The 25,699-nt window shown below is 39.4% G+C and overlaps 1 protein-coding gene across 1 annotated transcript in view; it reads left to right on the top strand.

The window, feature by feature from the left end:
- TESK2 (testis-specific kinase 2) overlaps positions 1-25,699 on the top strand; it is a 72,142-nt gene that overhangs the window by 36,302 nt on the left and 10,141 nt on the right. Inside the window, exons 4-5 of the mRNA XM_009708475.1 lie at positions 13,300-13,446; positions 23,825-23,907. Of these exons, the coding sequence (XP_009706777.1) occupies positions 13,300-13,446; positions 23,825-23,907 (230 nt within the window). The remainder of the gene's footprint in view (positions 1-13,299; positions 13,447-23,824; positions 23,908-25,699) is intronic.

Genomic DNA, 25,699 nt, shown 5'->3' with positions numbered 1-25,699 from the left:
TCCCAGTTTAGGTATTACCTGTTTACCAGCTGAGGTTTAGTTCCTGGATAAGATGGCTCTCTGGTGGTTGTCCTTCAAAAAAAGAGAAAAGCTGCAGTGCTATGTTGATTGGCCTGAGCTTGGAGACAACTGAAGAGAAGATGAAAGCTGTGTTAAAGGTGGCACCAAGCAGAAAATTAGAAGAAATTAAGGGACTTTTTGCCCTCAGTGATTGAAAGTAATACTGATTTGCTTCTATTAAAGAGGCAAAAAAAAGTTACTCATCTATTGGATGCTGCCATCCAATTTCTAGCAAAAAAACAATCAGAGAATTATTAGGCAAGCCATTTACTTAATGTAAGATTAAAGGTTTAGGTATTACCTGATGTGTAGAGTGAAGCCATACTGATTACAGACTTCCAGATCAGTTTGTATTCCTTAATATCTTGTGCTTTTCATTAGCTACCCTTGCTTGTTGAAATCTTCCTTAGGCACTTTCTGTAGTCTTTCTGACTGTAGTATTGAAAATAGAAAACTTGAGAGGATGAGCAAAAAAGCAGAGGGGCAGGGAACCTCTAGAGATGTTTTGGTCCTTGTGTGTCTCCTCAGATTTGATCCCTAAGTCTTGTCCAGTTTGGTCTCATTTGCATACATAAAACATCTTACTTGAGTGCATTGGAGGTCTCAAGCAGCCTGTCAAGTTATTTACTTTGTGATCTTGTGGGACTAGCAACTGCAGTGACCTTCTTCAGGAATGAAGTAAGCAACTGTGCAAACTTTCTCTTGGATGTTTTCTCTTGGATGTTCTGAGAATATACCTGTTAATTCTGAATGTCTTTGTTCTAGGGGAATGAGTCTGGATACAGAGTAGTGTAAAAAAGATCAAAGCAACTTTAAAAAAGGATTAGCATGCTATGATGACGAAAGATATCTTTCCGATGATTTTCAGCAGCCAACAGCTGGCATTTTTAAATGCCTCCTGGCTCTAGGATGCTGCAGAAGGACTGTTGTTTAAACTTTGTAAGAACTCTAAGTATGTGTAAAATTCTGCGGATTAAATTGATCCTTATGATCTCTCAGCCAGTAAATAGCATGACCTGTGGATTAATACTGTCATAAATCTCTGCTTGCATGCTTTATTCTTTTTATCCTTAGTTCAGATATTTTTTGTAGCATTCGTTGGAACTACAGCTTCATTTTATGTAATTCCATGGGAAGAGGAAGAAGAGGAGTTCTTACAGTGATGCTGTACTGAGGCCAATACTGGAAAGTGTAACGTGCAGAGGCAGCCTGGGCCTTTGCAGGTATAAACCCAAGTACCAGAAGTGTAAGCCTTATGGAAAGTATGTCAGAGGCAACGGGTCCTCTGCTAAACTATAGTTACTTTGTACCACTCCTGGTATGGATTTGGGTATTAGAACTAAATATATTTAATTCCAGGAGAGTATGCTTTGATGGCAAGAATGGGTATGTGGTATAAAACTAGAGTACCTATTGCTATTATTTGCTTGCTCCTTTAGCTGCTTTCACTGTAGGACTGGAAGTCCAGCCAGCCCACATCTGTGTTACTTCCTCTGTTAATTTGGTTGTTTGTGTTCATTAGCATTTCCCTTACAGGAGTCATTAAGAGTCAGGCCTTGCATGTACTTGCTTTGGGGTCAAGAGGAAACCATTCATCTGGACCCCAGGGATTTGACCTCTGGAGAAGAGTAATGGTAACCTTGTCTGATGCAGCAGTGGTTGCGCTCCCCCTTAATGACTGGGGACCGTGTGAGAAGTTCACTGTAGGACCTGAGGAGAAGAGTAGGGGTCATGGCAGCAGAAGTAGGGTTTAAAACTGAGCAGGAAATAACTGAGGGTTTAGGAGGACTAGGCTAGTCTGTAATGTAAAGGTGAGAAATCATTCCATTTCATTGCAACTGGTTTTTCCAGCACTAAGAATGAATGCATCACATAAGATGTCTATTAAGACTGTTCACTGTCTGCATAGTGCTTTATGTTTCTGTTCTTGAGAAAAAGCACTTTTTATCTCACCACAGAAAAACTGTTGCATGCTAATAGGTGCTTTGAAGTATTTAGTTAATTCTGTCATCCTTTTTTGAAATATATAGAACTGTGGAGTGTTTTACTTTGAGGAGTAGAGTTAAGGTGAATCTACAAGGTGCAAAACCTCTGTTACTGTGTGTCTGCTTACTGGCACATGTGAATATCGGCTCAATCTTTTTGGGTTAAGAAACCCAACCAACTGAATGTGTACAGAAAAACAAAGTCTATTGCCTGTGCTTTCTACTTCATTGCACATGAAGTCCAGGGCTAAGTTACAAAGAACTCAAAGTATCACCTTCACTGCTGCATACAGCAGCTGTCTTTATATAGGTAATAGGGACTTTTCTTAGAGCCAAAAAGTTAGGAAGTTTCTGTTTATATTCCAAGATGAGTTTGTTTATAATGTTGCAAAGCAAGTCCCTGGCAATATCTTTTTGAAATTTTAAAGATCCTGAATCTTTCAAGTCCTTAGCCTTGGGATGTGCTTCAGATTTCTTGTATCAAAATATAATTTTTAGCTTTTGCTTAAATTACTGTGATATTAAAAAAAAAAAAGCCTATAAATTTGAATATTAGGTACTTGTATGTGTGTATGTATCTGAAACTAGTTACTTCAATAGCTTTGTCCAGGACCACATGTAGACTATGTGCTTTTTCTTGTTCCTATGTAGCTGCAAAACAATTCCTAGTACATCTTTGATTGTTTTGAAATGCAGTTATAACTTTTTTTATAAACATGTTTCATTGCAAACATTCCCTTCATCTCTTGATTGCTCATGATAGAACTTTAAAAATACTTGTCAACAGTTGAGCCATATTTGGTTTTAGTTTTGCACTCTTCACAGCATATGAACTGTCAGTTTCAGTTTTGCTGTAACCCTTCACTTAGATTCTCAGTTTAATTTATAAAAAGTGGCTGAACGCACCCAGCAAATGTAGATTGATACTTGATGACCAACTGTACCTCATCCTTTCTCTGTGTTATACAAGGCATCATATTTTTTCATCTTCAAAGCGGAGTCCTTTTTTCCCATGGATTAATTATCATAAGAAGAGTACAGCACATCTCTCTTCAACTTGAGAGATCCATATATGAAAGGCTTAATACATCTGACACTTTCCAGCTTGCAGAATTGAAGAGACCCAGTCTTGTGCCATTGATCCTTGTCAAGAAGAATGGGTAGCTCTAGAAGCAACTATGCCCTGATGCGATATTAACTGGAGAGCACTAGACTAACCAGCTGTATTTGTTTGGGGGAATGAGTGTCTGCCCTAGCTATATTTTTTTGAAAGGGTACATGAAAAAGGGAAAAAAAAATAAAAATAAAAAAATCCTATTTCCAGTAATGATTCAGTCTAGATTATCAGCTCCAGGAAGACTGAGTGAGAGTTAGAAGGATGCGAGCACCATCATGCTGTTTTATCAGCTAAAGATGTCTCGTTGTTGAAATAATACCGTAGGCAGTTGTGCTGAGCCTAGATAACCGGTTATTCCAACAGCTGAAGAATTGCAGACTCTGGTACTCATCACTGTACCTTGTACGTGAGTTTTGAGTTAGGCTGATTAAAGGTAGAAGTAAACCTGACTCATCTGTATACAGTAGTGGATGCAAAATTAAATCTAAACATCATACATGTAATAAGTAAATTAGACTGTTCAAAGTAAGTAGAGTTTGAAAACCTTGTAGACAAGGGAGGGTAGTGTTGGTATTTGGAAAATGTCATGCTGTTTAAACCTTATGTTATAACTTTAAGGGTTCATGAATTGTTTTGTAACAAAAAAGCAGCATGTCTAAGACAGTGAAGTTATTTCACAGAAGTTAAGACAAAGTGCATATTCTTTACTTTGTTTATATTATTTTCCTTGGGAACCAAATATTTTTGTGAATTAGTTAAAAGGAAAAAAGACTTCAGTCCCAAACACAGCTTGATGTGCTGCACATACCAAAAAAGTCCGTTTAAAATCACACAAGGGGGCCTGGCTCTCAGTGACAGGAGGCAGGAAATTTAGTGTTCTGGCTGAAATTCCATCTCCAGTTCATATTCTTGCAGCCTGACGTTGAGGCGTATGTGGTGTGCTTGACCCTTTAGTTCTTTCTCCAGCAAAATTGATACAGGCCTCCACAGGAGTTCAAGCTAAGTCTGTCTGATTTGTAGCTTTGTAATTTTGAGGGTTTAAATACCAAAAGTCAGGTTCTTGGAAAGGATGTAAAGGACCTTATTTAAGTTAGGTAGCCTTTCAATTTTTTTTCCTACATCTGATGGCTAGTTACTTTTTCACAAATTAAAACTAACCATCTTGTCTGATTGCAGTGATCAAAGACTTAGGGTTTCCAGAAAAACACTAAACAGTGGAGCATTTTTTTTTTTCTTATACCTTAGTTTTTGGGTTGGTTAAACGAAATTAGCCTCACAGAATGCAGGGGCCCCTGTGGCACAGCTTCAGTTTGATAAGGAGTTAAATGCTGCTGTACCTGGTTGCAACACTAGTTCTGAGGTCAGGAGGAGGCTTTAATTACTGAATTTAGGTGCGTTTTCCTGTGGCTGTATGCCTGATGTGATTTGACCTGTTCTGCCAAGATGCATCTTTTTGAAGAGAGTGATTTCCTATTGTGTAGATGTGCAGAATTAGAACGGTAAGTAAGGGAGGTTCAAGTGGGCCCTTGCTTTACAGAAAGGTGGAATTGATTCTCAAAAAGCTGCAGTAAAAAGCTCAATTGTGGGAAACAGAGAGCTGACAAAAATGTTGGCTTATGGAGGACGCAAGCTGGCTATGTCTCAGGAGGGAAGTGCTGGCAGATCAGTTAAAGGAAAAACCTGCTATGGGTTGGTGGTGACCAGGTAGATTAAGCACATTGAGGAGAGCTCTCCAGAGAAAGTCTCCTTTTACCAAAAGCAGACAAGCAATGAAAGTTGTGTAAGCACTGCATTGTGCTGAAAGTACAAGGAAACTGCTAGGTGCATTTGCAATATGTGGTTAGGCAAGGAGAGGAGGGTGGGTTCTCACAAAGAAGAAAGTTCAGAAGTAAAAAGTACTGTAATCAGAGACACTAAAGAAATCCTCACGTAAAGAAAGCAGCCAAGACTTTGAAAATATGAGTCTAACTTTACATGCACAGTCTATATTTATGCTTGCAGGTGCTAGATCAGAAGTGATGAGCAAGTAGTTGTTTCAGTGAGAACTTCTGAATGTGCAAGCTTTTGAATTCTAGTCTTTTTCTTAAATGTCTATATATGAGCTTAAGAGCTCATGGTTAAACCTTCTTTTCTCCCCCCTTTCTTTCTTTTCTTTTATTTTTTTAAAATCTTGGCTACATAGGCTATATGTTGGATTTAATTCCTTTTTACTCCTCTCGGAGGATGATTGACTTGTTTCATCACTTCAGAGCCTGCAATAGTGCACAAGAAACCTTTTTTTAATTTATTATTTTAATTGAGATAGATGTATCTAAATGTTGTGTTCTGAGGAAGGTTTGCTAAATATCTTGCTGGTGGTAACCTCTTCCTCCTTCTTAGAATGTCTCAAGGTTAGAAGAAAGTAAGGTATGAGGCAGATAAATGTTGAACTGCAAACAGCAAGCTCCATTATCTCATTCCTTCTCTCGTTTCCCTGTATGTGTGTGGCATACACATGCGGGTGCGGGGTGGTGTGTGTTGTGTGGGGGTTTTTGGGGGGGCAGAGGGAGGGGGAAATTTTTAGTATCAGTGTTTTGACACTCATTGTAAGCCTACTGGACCATTTGCCATTGTCGCAAGCGAAAAAGGAAAACGTTCTTGAACTGCAACACCTGCAGTCCTTTTATTGTTGGTTTCTGATATCCTGGAAGTATGTCTAGGTTAACAAGAGTGAGAAGATGCAAGCCTCTCAACTATTATGGTGTGAGGGGGAGAGAGGGGAGGAGAACTGAATACCGCCTTGAGGACTAGATTTTCCTGTTACTTGTGTGTATGAAAAGATGCAGTCCAAATAGATACTGTGATGGTGGCCCTTTAACTTTTTATCTGAGATTTTTTTCTTATATATTTTCCAGTAAATTCAGTTTGGTTTTAGTGCTTTCTCTTCCTTCCCCCCCTACCCCTTCACCCTGGACCCCAGGAAACATACTCTTGAATTAACAAGTGTTTTGTAGTTTCACTTCCTCATTTCACTTGCTTACCAGCCATCCAAACTATTCAGAGGCCGAGTTGTACAAGAAAATTCCTTTAATGTTTGCTTTTGTACAACACTATTAATAGGGGATCTTGGTGCGTTCTATAATTGCCAATGAAGTATTTGAGCACCCTCAAATGTAAATGGGCATTGTGAAACACCTGGAGCATTGAGCCTTGGAAAAGCACTCTGAAACTGCTCAAAACCAGTATTCCTTGTGCAGCATTTAAACTAAGTTTGTACTCTGAGAGGTGTTTGCTATAACTTTTGCATTCAGTAGATCCTTGTAGCTGTTTTTACAGACTTTGAAAAATGAAGCGAACTGGTTATTTATCTGGAATCTTGCACGCATATATTCCGTGGGCTGCTACTGCTGGTATCTTTGTGGGGAAGGTGAGAAAGACCTTATTTAAATAAGAGGCTCCTTGTCAGGGGCTACAGCTTGCTTCTAGGCAGAACTGAGTGTATAGTACGTTCGAAATGCTGTCATTATGGATAGAGTCTTCTGCTCTTAACAGAAGTGCTATTGTAGAGATGCTGTTTTTCTTGCCTGTGTCAGCAACAAGGTACTTTCTCTTCTATGCCTGTGTGCTAATTTATGCCGTTGCCAGCTTGCCATATCCCAGATTCTTATCTGCACTGAAACTAGGCTTTACTCAGAATCCAAATGATTGTGACTTCAGTTTATAAATGCAGGGTTTTTGTTAGGCCTTCTTTGCTTTCTGTTTTTTCTTGTAATATAATTACAGGAAAAACGGTTATCAAGGTCACTTTGTATAGATACACTGGGAGTGTTTTCCGGTTCCAACAAAATAAGCAAATTTCCTGAAGTATTTCAAACTTGAATATTGAGTAAGTGAGCGTCCATAAACCTTGCTTCATACATATGGGTTGCAGTAGTGCATTTTTGACATGTAACTGCAGTTGAAGCCTTACTTACAGTTATCTGTTTCTACCAGCAGGCAAGCAAGTGAACATTAAATTTTGATTGAATGGAATGACAGGAAAGGGATAAATTCAGCATGCTGACCATAAGAGCTGTTGGATGTAGAGAATTGAAGGAAGACAAACCTTGCCATATTCTTTTCCATGCCAGCACTTAAATGTTTGGAATGCAACAAATGGTTTTCATTACAGCTCCTTCCTGAGTTAGTGCATGTTAATTCTTGTTTGCCCTTATAAAATAAGCCATGCCTGTACATGCCTTTTTAGAAGGAGGAGCCAGTGAATCACTCAATGCCACAACTGACACAGAAGAAGAAAGGGAGGAAGATCTGTTGTGTTTCTTGGCTTTTGGTTCTGAGTTCTGATGAGTAACCAGGCTATGGCAATTGCATGAGGAAGCTTGCTCTCTCCTCTATGAATAACTGACACTTGTAAAAGCAAGATTATTTTAATCCTGTGATAGTTAACACCTTTGAAGAAAATACATCCTTTTTTTATTAAAGACCTGAATTGTGTTGGTTGAAAAGCAGAAGAGAAATTGACTTTAGGTCATAGACTTTTTTTTCCTTTGGTTTTCGGCTACTGAGGAGCAGGGAAGAAAAGTGGCCTTTAGAAGAAGCTTTTTTGCTTTTCATCTGTCCTTTCAGTCAGGCTATTTTTTCCTAGCCACTTGAACCCTTCTGGTCCCTCGTGAAAAAGTTTGAGCTTTGTTCTGAAATGTGCTTGCTTTACCTACATATTCTGACTCTTTCAGTACTTGCAGTTTTCTCCTTGGCAACATTAGTTCACCTGCTGTCCAAAAGTATACTGGTATAGCCGAAATTAAACATCCAACTTGTTCTGTTTTAATGTTAAATTTATTTTGTTTGGTGCAATCAATGTGTTAGATAATTAATGGAAATGGAAGGTTACTGCTCAGAGGTACTTCGGTGAGGTGGTTTTGTAGATTTTTAAACTGTTGTTTTGGTGTTTTGTGTTTGTGTTGTGTGTGTTTTTTGTGGGGGTTTTTTTGTTTGTTTTTAAAACAAGTGGAAATCTATGAACTACCTTCAAAAAAAGAGGTCAATTTAATCTGGTAGTCTCAGCGTATCAACCTGTGGTATCTCATATTGTAGTTTTGAACATACCGATACTGTCTTTCTCTTCCAGTTCTGCACAGTTGAAGCTAATGAAAACAGTTGGGGGAAACGAGGAAATTTCCAGTCCTCCCACTGTAGCTAATTATGCCTTTTGTGGCAGAAGGGTACATTGGCTTGTTGTCTTGCAGCCAGAAGCCTTCAAATTAGTCACTTAGAGTGCTCAGTGTGACAGATAAGACATGAGAAAAAAAGATTGGGTTGTGTCCTCCTTGAAATGGCTTGTGTAAAACTTTTTTTTAAATTTCTGCACAAAGCTGAGTGAGTGAAAAGATCTCAGCTTTCTTTTGTTAGGCACAAGAGTTATGTTCTTACCTCCAGGGTTAGAAATGATACAAATATGCAAGCTCTATCTCTTTTGACATTGCTTCAAAGCATTTGTCGCCAATTGCCGTGTTATTATTTTGCTTTCCAGGTCTCCCTTTAGAGTGCAACTATGTAGTCTGGCTTTTGCTCTGACATCTCTCTTACTTCTACATGTTGAAGGTGCTACAGCCACGATTCTGGTTTCTCTTTCCTCTTGCTTGTCTGCCCGTTTTCTCCATTGGGCTTCTCCAGTATATTCATTTGTTGCTGTCTCAGTGCTTGCCTTGTAGTGTTCTGGGTCCCCGGAGCTCTTATTCTTTACTTACTTAATTTGGTCTGTCATCTTAAACGCACTCTCCACATCTACTTTTCTTAACCACTTAATGTGTTGCCTTTGGCAACATTTGGGCTACCGTGTAGGGGTGTGTTGTGGTTATTTGTTGTTTTTTAAATGGCAAGCAGTGACATTTAAAGCTGAGTAAATAGCAGGCAAACTTTTTTCTGGCTTTCCTGTGCAGTATCTGGTGGCTTATTTATGTTAAACCTACGTATTGAAACAGCATTGGTTTTCAAAATAGCGTTGAAAACTCTTTGCAGTTCCCTTTAGTCTTCCCCCTCAGACCTGACAATACTTGGAGTCTTTGTTTTTGAGGAATAACTGCTGGAATCATGTGACTCTGTCTTTTCTTTAAAAGCTTCTATTTCTCATATTAGTGTGTTCAAACCTTTAATTTTAAAGGCTAAAATCTGACAGCTGAAGTTCAGTATTAGTCTCTTGAAATGAAGCATGTAATGCTGTGTATAAGTACCATTATATGCTGAATTTCATTCCTCATTTCATATGTTTCAGCCTGATAATGTGACTGCATGTGTCTTGCAAGGAAGCAATCCTATTATGCTATTCTTGGGTTAAAATAGCATGTTTCCCTTATGCCCTGACTGTTGTGGGGGAAAGGGTTATATACTGCTGCTTTTGCATTTTGTAGCATTAAGCTGTAACATCAGAAGCGCTTTGATCCAGAAAGCACCTATGCTTGGCTGAGCTTCTGGGTAACTTGTCCTTCAAAGAAGCTACTGCTCTCCTCCCTCATAAGGTCTGGAAGACGTGCAAGAAACACAGTTTTGCTGAACTTCTGTTCTAGCAACAAAAGCATGAGTTCTTACCAGGATAAATCTTTTAGGAAAGAATATTTTTGTGGGCTGAAATGCCACAGTCTTTTAAACCAGTGTTCAATTTGCTGTATTGAGTTGTAGTCAATGCAAAAATAAACAACCTAAAGCATTTACTTTCAGACTCTGGCAGCCAGATAAACTGACTGTTGGCATCCTGTTACATGACAAAAAGCTAGCAGTAGGAATAATGGGTAGCTGTTTCACTGCAACCTGATGACACAGAGTTTGAAAAGGTTTGAACGCTGCTCCATTTAGCTGTGAGGTCTCTTTATGAAATGTAGCGTCCTTGCTTTCCTTGTCCTAGCCCGATCAGATCTCTGCTCCAATTCCTTGTACACTTATGCAATGGCTGTTGTTGTTGTAGTAGAATAATGCTTTGAGATGATGTGTGTGCTGTAGCCTTACTGTACCAGTACTGAAATGATTCAGGGACAAAATAAAACCGAGTATTCTCTTTGGGAGAGGTGCACTTACCATCCTTTAGGATATTTTTACCACCCAGGGCTGGTTTGTGCTAGTAAGAGGTTAGGAACAAGTATTTTTCTTTCAATTGCATTGGCAATTAGGAAATAACGTGCATAATTTTGTGTCTGTTCCGAAAAGGCATTGTTGAAGTGCTCTGGAAAAAATAGGCCATCAGGCTGGCTGTTTGCATTATCAGCCTGAATGACCGGGAGAATTGGATTACTTATGTGGCACTGAGGGAGCACTGAACCCTGTGTGGTGCTTGCCTTAGGGACAATTCAGGACTCTGGGTGCAAGTATTACCTGCTGGCCAGCTAAAATTCGAGAACAAATAGAATCTTAAAGATGTCTATAGGAAAATCTTAGTTCAGTTGTTCACTTGATGACTAGCCTGCTGTGCATCATAGAAGTACACTAGAAATTAAAGGCAAAACCAGAACTCACATCTCTAATAAATGAGGTCTGAGCACTTGCTGGGTGACAGTTTCGGATAGGAGGCCTTAGTGGGTTTTGTAATGTGCTAAGAGTCAGGTTTGATTCTTGCTATTGCAGCTCATGCATGCTGTGTCCTACGTGCATGTCCGTTTTCACCCAGCCCATGCTAGAATCCAGTCCTTGCGGTCAAGATGGGTGAATGACCCTGCCAGCCAATTTGAAAGGGTGCTGGGGAAATAGATATATTAGGTGCACTTAACTAATATGGCAGCAATGGATCAAATTAGTAGGCTCCTTCATTGAAAAGGAAAGCATGAGCATGCTCAAAATAGTAGCTAGTTATTGTCGCATTTCAGTATGTATGTCAGTACTCTTATGGGTTGCTTGTTTTATTTGTTAACATTTCTGGAGCAATTACTACCATAGTATGGCACAGTTTAACCCTAACCAAAATAGAATGCTGGGCCTGTGATTCCCGTTCCCCTTGCATTCTCTTGCTGATGAATTCAAGTATGGTAGCACTATATGGACAGTCTGTTATTGCCCAGTCAGATGAAATAGTTTGAGATAACTGATAAGTGTCACTTTATAATTGGGTTATTGAGCTAGATGCTGTAGTGCCTTCTGTTTCACATTGATCAATACTGTTCTGATTTGAACATGACTAGATTAGAAGTGCTGCTTGCACTGTTCCAAGGAGGCTGGAAATAGATAAGTAGTTAATGTGGAAATCTTATTTGCCATTTTTTCCTTAAGCACAGTAGCAACTTGTGATTTAAAAAAAAAAAAAAAATTCTAATTATATTAAGCAATGGGGTTTTTTTTGAGTGCTGCATAGGGTCATCTAGCTCCCTTAGGGGTTCAAATAAAAGCAATGAGAAAGAAAGATCAAAGGTGGAAAAGCTCAAAGCAGCATTGTTTCCAACTTTGAGTCAGGTTGGCTAGTTGGTCTTGAAAGTCTCCAAGGATGGAGATTGCATAGCCTCTGAGTGACCTGTTCCAGAGCTGCTCCCCTCTCCTGACACACGAACTCTTAGCGTAAGAGCCAGGTTGTTATGGAGAGAGAAGGGTCACGTTCTGGACTGCCAGTGAAATGTGCTGCTATATGTGGGCTGGGATGAGCCCAGTTCCCGAGGGATGCACAGTGCAGCTGAGGGGAGCGGTGGAGCCCCATGCTGCTTCGTGATGTGCCCTCCTGGTAAGCTTTGTGACAGTCAAAACTGGTTTGTGCCTCATCTGCCTGAACAGTTTAGCCCTGTTAAATAGTTACGTGTGAAACTTGCATATCTGCTGAGAAAGGTTTTCAAAATTAACTGCTGAGCTCAGAAAAAGATAGGGCCTAATGGTAAGGAAGAAGCTGGTTTTTGTAGACTGTTCAGGAGGTGAGCTGTGACCCCCAGACTTAGTAGCAGAGTCTGGCTTATGTGTGCTCTTTCTTTGCTGTAGCATAGCCTGAGGAGATCAGCTACATCCATGCTGCATGGTGTGTGGTTCATGTTTCTCTTGTGCCCCAGGCTCCAAGACACGAAGCAGCCCAACAAAATACAAGCAAGTTCAAAGTTTCTGAAAAAACAAGAGCTGCAGTTACAATTTTAATGTGATAATGGTGGCACATGTTTTGTCTGAGTGAATGACACAGGAAGGTGCGAAGCTTCTTGAGAGAGAGTTGGAGAGCTGTCTGGCACAGAGGAGCAAATTTGATTTAGCCCGCCACAGTATTACCTGCTTAGACCAGACTTTGGAGCAAATCATCCTGTCTGCTTTGCTTGGACTTTCTTGAGAGAAGTCACTGCATCGCTGCCACGTTTTCCTTCTGGAGCGAGCTAGTCTTTTTGTTTTGTCACTCGTGAGGGTCTGGGGCTGAGAGTGAAACAAGAAGCTACTCAAATGTGGCATAGCTGCTGTTGTGGTATAAAGGGTCTATACATAAAGCATAAGCCCAGTGTTGCTCTAATGATTATTTGAGCAGTGGAGCTGCCATGTCTTAACCCTGGGTTATATTACTTAGCCTCATTTGGGTGCTGCTTTGTTTCACTGTCTCTTGTAGCATTTATCTTATACTTAATGTAGGTTCCTTTTCATGAGGGCTACCATGAGATTGATGTAGTACTGAACACAGTGGGAATCAGATTGCTGATTAGGACTTGCAGATACAGCAGTGAAAAAAGTGTAACTTACAGCAACGTGTTGTAATATTTTTCTGTGATGCTGCTTCAGTTTAGGGAATTGATATCTGGGAACTTGATCAGCCTCCGTGACCTACACTTGGATACTTAGCCTTCTCTTTTTGACTTACTCTGTATGACAGCCAGCTCTTCATTTTTTTTTTTTTGCCCTTATTTTCCTCACACTGAAGTGAGAGGGTGGTATTATATTGTAGGTGTTTCTGAAGGGTCTATTTAAATACCAGTATTTAAATACCATAGAGTTAATGCAGTGGTGGCTGTTGCATGCATCTTTACTATAAATGCATTGGTACAGGCGGTGAAGGGAGACATTTTCAGCCTTTCGTGATCTGCAAATTTTGTGCCTGCCTAGGCCTTAAGAGAGAAAAATAAAAAAAGTTTTTAATGTGTAGGTGAGCTGAAAACACTTGTGAATTTTACATTCCTGACAATAGATGAAGTTAAATAATTAATTACAAATGTTGCTTTGTCTTTTCAGTACATCAACTGTGGTAACCTGGAACAGCTATTGGACAGTAACCAGCATCTGCCCTGGACAGTGAGGGTGAAATTGGCATATGACATTGCTATGGGAATCAGTTATCTTCACTACAAAGGCATTTTCCACCGAGACCTTACATCCAAGGTACTGTTCATAAAATTAAGGGAACTTTTTAATGACAGTACTATAACTGATTGTTTGGTTCTTTCTCCTCCTTCCAGCAGAGAACTGCTATTATATAAGGTATGATCTAAGACATTTTGAGAAACAAATTGAAATACAGTTCACAGGATTAAAACTTTCCTCAAAACATGTTGATAGTTTGTATAGGAACTGGAGAAATAACTATCCTGAAGGAAGGTCATTCCTGAAATGAGTTCAGATTAGGATTTCTGAGGGAGCAGCTGCAGAGTTTTTTAGTTCTGAATTATGGTTCAGTAAAGTATTTAAATCCTTTGATAATTAAGCATAACAATCTAACATTTGATACAGGTCAATCATATAAAGAACTCAAATTGAGGAGATTGTTACAAACGCACTTTAAAATCTCCTTGTTGTTTTTGTTTCCCCATGTATTTCACAAATCTTCTGTAGGAGGAGTGACCTTTCATTACTAATCAGCACTAAGTGTTGTCCACAATCCTGCTTTATATTTCTTTCATTTCTAAAGTCAGTAAGATCAAAACAGTTTACCTAAAATTTTCAAATTTCAAAATTTCCTGCAGAATGATATTTCAGTGGCAGTTTTCAATTGACATAGAATTTTTTTTTTTTTTAACTGCTTTGGTGACAACTTGTATGAATTTAGTTGGCTGAAGTAGCTAGCTAATTCAAGCTCAGCTAGAAATATTGACATAGGAGTCCTAAGTTCTGTGAACAAATTGCCTCGGTATTCACAGTGGGTCTTGCCATTCATTGCAGCCTGTGCTGAGGGCTTTGCTGGCCTGGCTGTCCGGTTGTCTGGAGCTGATGAGCTAGTTTAAGCTCAATGGGGACTTGCAACATGAAAGTACTCCGAAACTGTTCTTGGGAAGACTTCATAATGTCACTTCAATCAAAAGCATCCAGAAGCATATTATCTTAGCCTAAAAGGATTTAAGATTAAGAACAGCTTTTAAAAATAAAACCACAGCACAGTATGTTTGCAAATGCGAGTGATGACTAGTCATCCAGTTTTAGGGTTTTTTAAAGCTACCTCAATGTAGTGTTAAACAGATGAAGAATGCGCATTTAGCAAAAGTGAAAAAGAATAAATAGTTCAACTAGTAGGTGAAAGAAGTATTTCAGTGAAGTCATAAAATAGTCCCTTGGGTGTCCTTTCAAGCGAAAGGTGCTGAATTCTGCAAGGAAGAATATCAAATTTATGAAAAAATGCCCAGACCTGGAGTCACATCACTTTGACATGGTACACTCAGAAAGCTCTGTTTCAGTCACCTTGGAGTGTGCAGATAAGAGATGGGTAAAAATAACTGAAAAGATAACTTGGTGTTCTTGCCTTGCCCCGCCCCAGTTCAGGATGTATTTTAGTACATTTAAGACTGGGGAAGTAGAGTTACTGCAAGGAACCAAAGTAACTAAGGAGTACCTGTGCCTGCAGCATTTATTGTAACACGTATTTTGATGGCTAGTCATATGAAAATCTATTTCCTGAAACCTCTGTCAATGCCTTTGTTCAAGGCTTTACATAATTGTGTGTCATTCTCAGGAGCTGCCCTACCAATGCTTCAATGTTATCTATTGTTGAATGTCAGTTGTTTAGAATACACACTCACTGGGAGGAGTGTGTGATTTTGCTGCAATAGCAAACTCCTCGGTGGCAACAGGAATTAGTAAGGATTATTTGAAAACAAACAACAAACCAAACCCTAAGAATTTACTAGCAGTTAGGCTATATTTGGTTCTTAGCACTAAAGGCATAGTATCTGTTTGGGTCACATTGGAAACTGTCAGGATAAAAGTTTAAGTCATCAGCTATATTCTGTATTTTCCAGTTTCTTGGGGTTTTGGGGGTTGTGGTTTTTTTTTTTTAAACTTAATTTTTTAAAAATTTTTGAGGTGCTATATACACTTACTTGTTCTGTTTAGGAAGGAAAGGAGATTAAATACCTGGCCTCAAATGCCCAGATACTTGTGAATTTTGTTAGTGTATTATTGTATTGATGAAATATACTTTACAATGAAATCTGTGGAGCAAATTACTCTTCTGTTGGGCAAATGTTTGCCCTGCTGGCTGGCTAAGTTTTAAAGAAATCACTTTGTTCCAAAACAAAAAAAATTAAGACAATAACCATAGCAAAAACCTGTCACCAAAATTTTCAACTCTCAGACTGTGGCTTTTGGCTACTGCTTGAGGAAATGCCTTGTATTTTACCAGGTTTGTGCTGGTGGTGGGATGAGTCGTCTTCATTCTTGCTAGTAAATAGTCAATGTGTCAGCAAGCTGAAGGAAGATGTGATGGGCTCTTTCCTTGGGAGAGAACTTGTGATCTGGATTGAACAAGGGCAGATTCAATACTGTTCTATATTGTCCTTCTTTCTTCGTTAAACTTCAGTGATTTACACAATGGCTCTATTAAACAAATGAAGGCAAAGACAAGGATTTAGATGTCTGCAAAAGTCAGAACAGACACTGAGTTTGCAGGATGAGAGTGTGAGGTATTTTTCTAGGAAACTCGCTGGCCTTGACTGACCTATGAACAGAATGAAACTGAGACTTTCTGTGCAGGAATGTCTCCATGCTTTACCTGTTACACTTAACAGAATAGCCCATTGCAAATTATCCCTCTAAGATGAATTTTACTATAAAAATTATTTGATCTGTACTTCTGCCTTTCTTCTGCTTCTGGCAAACATCTGATTCCTGCAGCTTCCTGGGGCAGGTGGCATGAATACATGAAGTTTATTCTGTCAGTTATGGCAGCAGAGTTGTCTTGCTCTGACAGTAGCATTATATCTGTCTATGTACTGGATGCATAAAAACTTAAAGAAGGAAAAGTTCCTATCCCTTGTCAATCTAAGATTGAAAAATAAGTGTTTTTGACAATTAGTATACAGCAGGGTGATCTCTCTTCCTAATTGCACCGCATGGAGAGTAGCAGAACAACATTGCTACTGCAGGAGGCCAGAGGGAAGAATGGTAGAGAAGAGTAGATGTAGGTCATTACAGTTAATGTGGCAGCCCATGGGGGATATCAGCGCTGACATCCCACTGGTGCCCTTCCCGCTGCCCTTCTGTCAAAGAGAGAGGCAGTGCTTGTTAGAAGAGAGTGTGCTGCCCAGACAGCCGGTACTTACCTATGTCATGAGCAGCTCAGTCCTTGGGCTCTGGGCTTGGGCTACTGTCGCTGATCAGGCTGATCTGTGCTGATCAACACCAACAGCCTAACTTAAATCTGTCAGAAGGTAAGAGTGCTCAGATCGGCTGTTTCCAGCCTGCAGATAGTAGGTGTGTGGGCAGGGGGACTTGAACATTTTATAAGCCAATAAATGTGGTGTCCTCACTTTTGACTTGTCATAAAGAGATTTACGCAGAGATTAAGCCATGAGCCTCGTTGGCTCATTCCCTGTCCCCTATCCATATCACTGCAAGCCCTATGAATTGTTTTTTGTTTGGACCTCATTGTAATGTGCACAAGGAGGATTTGCATCCTGGAATCATGAGGATTTTCTTTGTCTTTCAGTGATTCTCAAGGAGGTCTGGTTATGAATTTTAACTCTGAAAGTCTTAGTCGTAGAAGATGAAGTCATTAAAACAGAAATCATAATGTGAAACATTGGAAGTGTTTCAATAGGAGCCAGTGGACCGTGATAAAGTTTTTCTTAATCTGACTTTTTTTTGCAACGTTTGTCTGTTGTTACCTACAATTAAAATAGCAGTGTTTGGGAAGGCACAGGGAAGAAGTGTGCAGCCAGCAAAAAGAATATAGCAAAATCCTTTTGTACCTCACCCCTCCAAACAAATGTCTTACAACTATGCAGAGAGTTCCTTCAACACCTTCTTTACACTGTATTTTTATTGCATTCAAACCCTGCTCTGGAAGCACTGTTGATTTCCTTGGCAGCTTACACCAGTGACTGCCCTAATATCAGTGAATTTATTCTTACGGTACCTCTGAGATGAGGGAGATGGATAAACTCAGCCTTATCAGAACAGATTAAAAGCAAGGAAATTGGTGAATATTAGCTATGTATTTTAAGACTTACTTTGGAGTGTTTTGCCTTTTACACAAGTTTAAGTTCAAGGCAGCATGCTCACTGATGTCAGAGGCAGTTGGAAGCGTTACAGCACTTACAAAATAGTCAGGTTTGACCCCTGGAGGCAGACAAAGCACAAGATTAGCAACAGTCTCTGAAAGATTTTGTTAAACTAGCGTCCTTGTCACAGAATCCTCCTGTAATGCTGAGAAAGACCAGAATCCAGATCCTGGAGCAACATTGCAATAGTCTTAACCACAAGATGGAAGACCTTCATTTCCAGCCCAGGCTTTCTTTTTCATCTCTTCCTAGCCTTTCTTTCACCCTACTGTTTCTGTGGCAAGAGTGGCCAGAGTCCTGAAAATAGTGGTCCGAGTGTTTTATGTACAGCCCCAATTCACTGGCAGGGGGAATCCATTGCGTGCACTAAAAGACATGGGTGCCAGGTGAAAAACTGTCTGTGTGATCATGTAATTAAGGACTTTACCTTAATGCATATGCATAAGGGTAAGAATAAAAGGTCTCATAGGAAGTTTTACATCCCATCTGTTGTACAATATGAATTTTTTGATGTACTATATGTTGAGTGCAACTTCCTAACAATTAAAAGGAAAAAACAATGGCATTGTGTACTTTATTTGCAGGGTGAGAACTTGAGATATACGGCAGAGGTGTCTGCTGCTTTAGTTAATACAGTAGCTAATATGTGAAGTATTTTTAATTAGTATTTATTGCCACTGTTAATAATTAGTATTATTAATACACATTGTGTGTTTTTGCTACGGAGCAAGAATAGAGAGGAACAAGAGAGACTCTTGGCAGTGAGAAGCAAAAATCTAGGAGTCTGCCCATTTTTCCAAGACCGACCCTATCTACTCTGTGACTATTCAATCCTTTCTGCTAGTGTACAATGCCAGCCTCTGGTTAGTTTTTCATCCATGTTCAAAGGCTTTTCCTCTTCTTTTTGCTCCCAGTTTCTGCCTCCTGACCTTATTGTTCAATCTCCTTGTCTGGCTGACTGCGGTTACCCTCTTCCTATTGCTCCTGCTTATCCAAGCTATCTTTCTGCATTCTCGTCTTCAGTATGTTTAGCCATTTCTAGCTCTCCTCCTGTTCTTCTGCTTCAGGTTAGCTCTGTTCCTCCCACCCCACTGCACCTGTTTGCTATGCCTGCAGTTCTCATGTCCTCATAACAGTCTTTGGGGTTTTTTTCCCCATCTCAAGAACCTAGCTCAAGACCCTCTTCTTGGTCCCTGCCAGCCCGTATCTTGGACTCCTGATCTGTCTTGTTACCTTACTCACTATTTCAAATTCCTCACACAGCATATGTCCTGTCCTACTCTACTTTTTGCGGGGGTGGCAAAAGGTGCATCTTACACACAGGTCTCATGTTTCAAATCAAGAACATGCCAAATCTGGTATGATACCATAGGCTAGTATTTTTGAGGATTTTTAAATTTTCATTATTTCAAAATTTGCTTGCAACACATATTCCAAGTTTGTTCTTCCAAGGAGCTGGGCTGTCTTAGCTGAACACCCCCCTCCTCAAAAACCCATTACTAAGCTTTTGATTAAAAACAAACAGGCAAACCCCCAAACAAATGCCTTTCAGTTTTTCAGAATTATGTACAATTGAAAACAAGGTCTTATAATCAGTAGTAGGTTGTGAGCAGTTTTAGGGAACATTGTGAGCTCCATTGATGATAAAATCTGTGAAGAAATTCTAATCTCTAGGCGCATATATATATATATGTACACACACGCATACGAGTGTGTATTCCTGCCAACATCTGCTTTCACTTCACAGTAAATGTGTAATGGCTCACTCTCCTTTCATTGAGAGAGGAGCAGTCTCAGTTACTATGGGACAGAATCATGCATGTAAGCAATTACTGTGGATTATCTGATGTAACATAAATTCACTGCCTTTGGGCTTGACAGTGACATACTCTGACTTCCTACCTTGTATGCTATTTGCTTGTTTAGCACAAAATAAAACCCAAGCAATGAAGAGAACCTTTGTCTGATGAGTCTTATACTTGCTGCTGCGGTTGTAAGGTCCCCTTTGTGCTAGAGTAAGCTCTCCCCTGGATATTTTGCACTGCAGGGGAGAGCTGGCACTGAAAAAATTAGCTGTTATAGATCATTATTTCTAATGATAGTCACTATACTAAACTTTTACTGGTACTTTGGGACCCAAATGGAGCCTGTCCCTTAAACATAATGGTTTTAGTTTCAAAAGTGTATCTAGTATTGTAAACTTCCTGTTGTACATTTAATTGTCAATGGTGTTTCTCCTAGGGGATAGCACTTTAAAAACAGCTGATACATCTCAATTGGCATTTAAGTATTTTAATTCAGTAACAGTCACCAGAGGGTTGGAAATGACACTGCAGTAGCGTTCCTGTATTTTCTGGAGTGCAATAAAATCTCTGAGGAGTTTAGCTTGTATGTTGTATTGTAAAATAAAATGATGGGGTTTCTTCATCTAAGCAACTTATTTTTAACTCTGAAACTCTTGAGTCTATTTTCATTTTTGTTTATGTAAAAGGGAGAGTAGAATATTGCATTTGTCTTAGTAGGATTATGCTGTGCAAAGCAGATGTTGAGCTCCTGTAACACACAAAGGGGGCTTTATGTTCTTTCACATCTGTCTCTGCATAAACAGCTCTGTTAACTCTTTAGAGCTCATGTACAGAGCTCCTTGCTTCTATTAAGAGACTGCATCAGGAAGGGCTGATGGGGTCCCCATTTTTTGGGGAAAAAAAAACCTCGAGAACCCAACTCAAGTCAAATAGTGCCCTCTTTGACTATGTGAGCTGCCAAAGGAAAGAACATCCCTGTCTGTAGAGGTCCGAAGAGAAAGCTTGGGAAGGTCATCGTATTTTATTGCCTTGCAGCTTATACAAATAGTGCAATAGTAAGTCGAAAGTGTTTTCTTAAAGCTTGTGTTGTAAATTTGCTTGGCATTTCATCTCGTAGGCAGTTCTTGAGGCTCTCTGCACTAGAGGGGGGTTTGAACTCTTGTGTCTCTGTGCCAAAATCCATTAATGAAACTTCTTCATACCAAATTGATACACATATTTTCTTTTTTTTTTAGAAGTATCACTTTGTCAGAAGAAATAGTGCAGTATGCTCTATTGTATTTTTCCTACTAAAATATCACTTCTAGCTTAAATTTAAAAGCTCTTTTCAACCTTTTAGTCTCTAATGAATCTTTGTTCCTTTTTTGATCTTGATTTATCTTGGCAGTAGAATGTGAACACTTAGAAATGTCCTTCATTGAGTGCACGTGAACCACCAGTTAACTGCGGGCTATGTTAAGTCACCTTTTTATGAATTGCATCTTAAATCTGGTAACTAAATTATCTGTGCCATGGATTTGGTGCGGTGTTGTGTAACGGCTTTACTAGGGGGGGAAGGATGGAGAAGGAGTATGGTGGTGCTGAGGGTTGGCCTTGAACACTTGGAGAATCTCAGCACAGAATGAAGCATCGCCATCTGCAAAACTTTGTCCTGCGTGAGCAGTACGGGCTTGAAAGGTGACATCTGACCATGCTAGTATCTGTAGAAGGCATTTACTACTGATTTCAGTAGGAATAGGCTTTCATCCTTTCTGGGTTCCAGGAAATTGGTGCTTAGCTACACAAAAAATTTGCATCAGTTTAATTAAATCAGTTTAGTTTCACTACAGTGAGCATTTGTAGTGACACTGGCATTTTTTTTTGTTTGGTGCATGTCACCTGGCCGTGGCTGATTTAAGTGTGAACAAAAAAGTCACTCTTGTACTGCAATACATATCCTAATGAATTTAAATTCACGCTCAGCACTTCTTCGTACGCAAACAAAAGATGAGCTTCCACTAATGAGACAGAAGAGTTTAACTTCCATCTTTGTGTCATTTAACATCGTGCAGGCCACCACAGTAGACCAGCTGATCAGTGCTTTATAGCAGAAATGTTGCCGAAGGCTTTCCGCCCTTGCCTTGTCACGGCATACTGGCCTCTCCCGCAGGACCTCTGGGCCCCACCGCGGTGGGGTTTCCGCTCTGTTTGTTTTTTCCAAAGACCTGCACTGAAAGGGAGCCTAGCTTTGCTGCAGGCAGCTCCTGCTCATCTGGGGAGGAACTCAGAGCTGTCAGGTAGCATTATGTGGCAGCTAGATTGGATGCGCTATTGGTTTAATTTATGATTTAGCTAGGAATAATCTACTTGTTATAATAATTCAGTGCTGTACCTGAGAGCTGACACTGCCTGGGGCTTGGTGGGGGGTAAGATTGTTCATTTTCAGTTGCTGAAGTATTGCTGTCTAATGGGATGTGATTGTATGCTGGTAAGAAGCTGAAGGAAAATTTGCTGTCAGGATGATGTTGCATTTAAGCCTCCTTTTGATATCAGAGCAGCCCTGTAAAGTATTGTATTGCAGATCTTAAGGTCAGTATAAATGTTTCTACAGATTTTTAACTATGTTGAAAATAGTTCTTAGTCTGGATTTAAATGTTCCCGTGAAATTTTGGAGACCAGGGGATATTGGAGAATAACCATAATCCATAAAACCCAGAAGGTAAAATGAACTACTGCAAGAAGAGAATCTAGATTTTAAAACTAGTTCTTTTATGAATCATAGAGGGTTTTTAAAAAAAAAAGTCAAATTACGAATCGTCTTTAATTGCTGAGAAATCTGTGACAGAAAAGAACCTGATATTTTGCTGCATAAAATAGTATCAGCATTCTTGTACGCTGCAAAATGTCTGGTGTCCTCATGGACTTGTTTCTGTGTGGTACACAATGAAATTCCACTTGTCTGAATCATTTGAGTAAGATTTTTCCGAAAAGTTTTATCCTTCTCAGTTTTAAGTCCACTTACAGTGACCAAATGTTTAAACAGAGGCAAGCTGAATGAATGTGCTCTTTGATAAAAGATAACAAAGCCCGTAACTGAGAAGCTTTGCAACTCTTTGGGCAAGCATAGTTGATTTAACTTGGTACATGTTTATGAATCCCCAGATTATATGTGAGTCATGCTAAACAAATAACACTTTGCATCTCAGGAGCCCAGCATGTATTTCAACAGGCTGGCATGCATTTCTTTACATGATTGCAGGAGTGGCTTGCTTAACCTTTTAATTGGCAGGAAGAAAACTCACTTCATGGCCTGAGCCACAGTCATCTCTGAATAATGTAAACAGCGATGACCTGAACTTGATCTGTTAGACAAGGGACTCGCTTTTCTTGGTAGTTGCATTGTACAGACAAGCTAATGCTCTGGGTCAGTGAGGGGCTTTTGTACATCCAAGCACAATAAAGCTAGAAAGTGTTTCCTGCTGTTTAGCTAATTAATGCAGGGTACCACTCGGTAGGAGTCGGCAGTGGTTTTGCTGCCTGTCACTGCTATTGTACTGCCTGCAGAAGGATGCAGAGCAAGGCGTGTGGTAAGGGAATGAATTCTCTGTCTTGCTCCACCTATTGCAGGACAGAAAAAAACGTAGGGAAGTCAGCTATCGATTCATTTGGTGAGAAGGGAAAAGATGTGGTGCTGGAATGGCCAAAGCATATTTCTCAGAGTTGTAAATAAATAACAAAATAAATTGATAATACCCTGCGCGTGATGTGATGCTGCCAGACCAGCGTTATCTGTGTATGTTCTTAAATTGCCCTCCCTCCTGACACTGGAGGGTGTATATGAAAGGAAAAGATTGACAGCTTTTCCCTATTAGACTTTTCCCTTAAATCATGTTTTATGATGTACTGTAGAATAAAGAATTTTATTTGAGACTTTAAAAGCACATATAACTTTGTCATGTTTCGTATTTTCTGATGAAAATCTACTACAAAGCAGTGAGTTCCTTTTTAGTATTTAATGTAGCAAAATATACAAAGGCATTTAGAGTCTGCTCTGATCTTGTATTCTGGTCAGGTACAGGCAAATTGTAAAGAGAAAATTTAAGGTGTCATAGTGAAGAGCACGTATTGCATACTTGAGCAGTATGGGAGCTAAATCATCTTAATCCTTGCTAGAATCAGGCTAGGTATTTGCTGCTTGTGGCTGCCTGCTTTCTCAGCAAGTTTTTAAGTGGATTATTAACTGAGTGTAAGGCTGTTTGCAGCATCTTAAGTTTGACAGACATGTGATTGTGCAGGGGGGAGGGTAGGGGAAAAGGGTGGTTGCTTTCAGACAAAAGCTTCTCATAGATGAATGTCTTCCAAGCAAGATCTTGTAGTCTTGTTCCAGATTAAAAATAAATAAAACAAACGGTATATGGGTTTCATGCCCAGACAATAACTCTTCTGTTTTGTGGTTTGGTGTTTTGTTTTTTTTTTTTCCCCCAGAACTGCTTAATAAAACATGATGAGAACGGATACTCAGCAATAGTGGGAGACTTTGGTTTAGCAGAGAAAATTCCTGATCACAGGTACGTGAACTAATCAAAATACAGTGAGAGCTACAGTGCAGTTGTGGGTCAGAAGCTGTCACAAGCCAGATCCTGAGGCCATTATTGCATTCTGATACAAAATTTGCAAAAAATATCCTCAGTCTTCAGTCTAGAACTGCAGGCTGGATGACCAAAATGTTCCAGCCTTAATTAGTGTCCGTTTTCATAGATTTACTGGTGACATTTATTCTTCAGAAATGGTCCGGTGAGTAGAGGATTTACTCAAGCTTTTCAGTAGATCTTCCAAGCAGGTACTTGGGAATTTTGGTTTTAAAAAAAACAAAACCAAAAACACAACAAAGCAAACACAAAAATACTGTCCAGCATTCTAGTTTGGGATGATTTTGTAATAAATATCCTCTGTTGATTCCAAACAACTTTAATTGGCTTCTTTCATTTTCATAAACAATATTCAGTGGCATTCCAGTATTGTTCTCTTTAACCTCTGGGTTAGTTGTTAAGATCCAGGTTTATAACAAAGAGATATTAAAATTAGTGTCTAACAGTAGCTCACCATTTTGCTCTCCTTAGGATGAAATTATAATCTTAAGTCATTTGAGGAATGCACAGGTGACTGTCACAAGCTATGGTCACAATTGGAAATAGTCCTTTTGTCATCCCTTCATTAGGGAGATCAGGACAAGGATTTCATTGTTCTCTCTGTATATTGACTTGTGTATTTCAGAGTATTCTGACTTTGAAATGTGCTGTCAGATTTTCTCCAGTGCGTCCTGCATAAAATAAATAAAAGCCTTCCAACTCTTTTGACTGCAAAGAAAACAATAAAAGTTGATCTCAGCTATGCACTGTTTTTAAACTGCACATATCTTAAAACTGTATCTTGGGAGTTTTGAAGGCTTGTATTAATGTTGATGAAAAGCTTAACAAAGTGAACATCTCAATTTCCAAACTACTGATAAGTACAGCCAATGTATATCTTATATACTCCTGTGGAATCTCTGCCCTTTAAGGTGCTGAAAGTTTCAGCTGTATTCGTAGGATCCTATCACAAAATCAGGAAAGGACCATAGGTGCCTTAAGGTGTTCTTAGTACCCAGTCTTGAGACGCCCTGAAAACTGAGAGTACAGTAATAGCTGAAGTTAAGGAAGCTTGATACTAAAACAAACAACATAATGAAATTGTTATATTAGCCGCCATTTTGGTTTGATCTAGTTGTACCTCCATTTTCAAATGCAGTTTTGTTGTTTCCAGTTTGCTGGCTAGTAAGCCATGCTATTTTGAGGCCTTCAGAGGCCTTTTTTTTAAACAGGTATTCCTTCAAGGTCAGCTGGGTGGCAAGCTGGAGGCATTTCTTAAAGCCCCAGTATTCAGCCATATGGAAACATTGCAGATTTTTTAAATTGGCTCTATTGTGATTATTTTTAATTTTTCCCTGTTGAAGGATTCATCTGGTCAATCTTGCCTTTTTTTTTTTTTTTTTAAAATACAGTTTGCAAGATGTAGGGATGGATACCTGCATGTCTTGCTGCATAAATGGAGAATTTGACATCTAGCCCGAAAGTGATGTCCACGAACCTTTGTATGCATAGATGAAGGAGCCAACTCTGCCAAGAGTTTGGAAACCAAAACTATTGAACTGTTGTGACCTTAAAATGTAATGGGTGGCTTTTTTTTGGTTTTGTTTTTTTTTTTTTTTTTTTAAAGTGGCCAGGCACTTAGAAGCTGGAAATAAAATACCGGTAATTGATTGAAGCTTTCTTTTTCTTTCACCTTCTCCTTCTGCTGTTGAATGTTCCAGTGGCTCCAGTC

Source organism: Cariama cristata, unplaced genomic scaffold (genome assembly GCF_000690535.1).
Source record: "Cariama cristata isolate BGI_N322 unplaced genomic scaffold, ASM69053v1 scaffold22479, whole genome shotgun sequence".
Taxonomy (NCBI): Eukaryota; Metazoa; Chordata; class Aves; order Cariamiformes; family Cariamidae; genus Cariama; species Cariama cristata.
The sequence above is the reverse complement of the archived record's forward strand: the minus strand, read 5'-3'. Positions and strand labels throughout refer to the sequence as shown.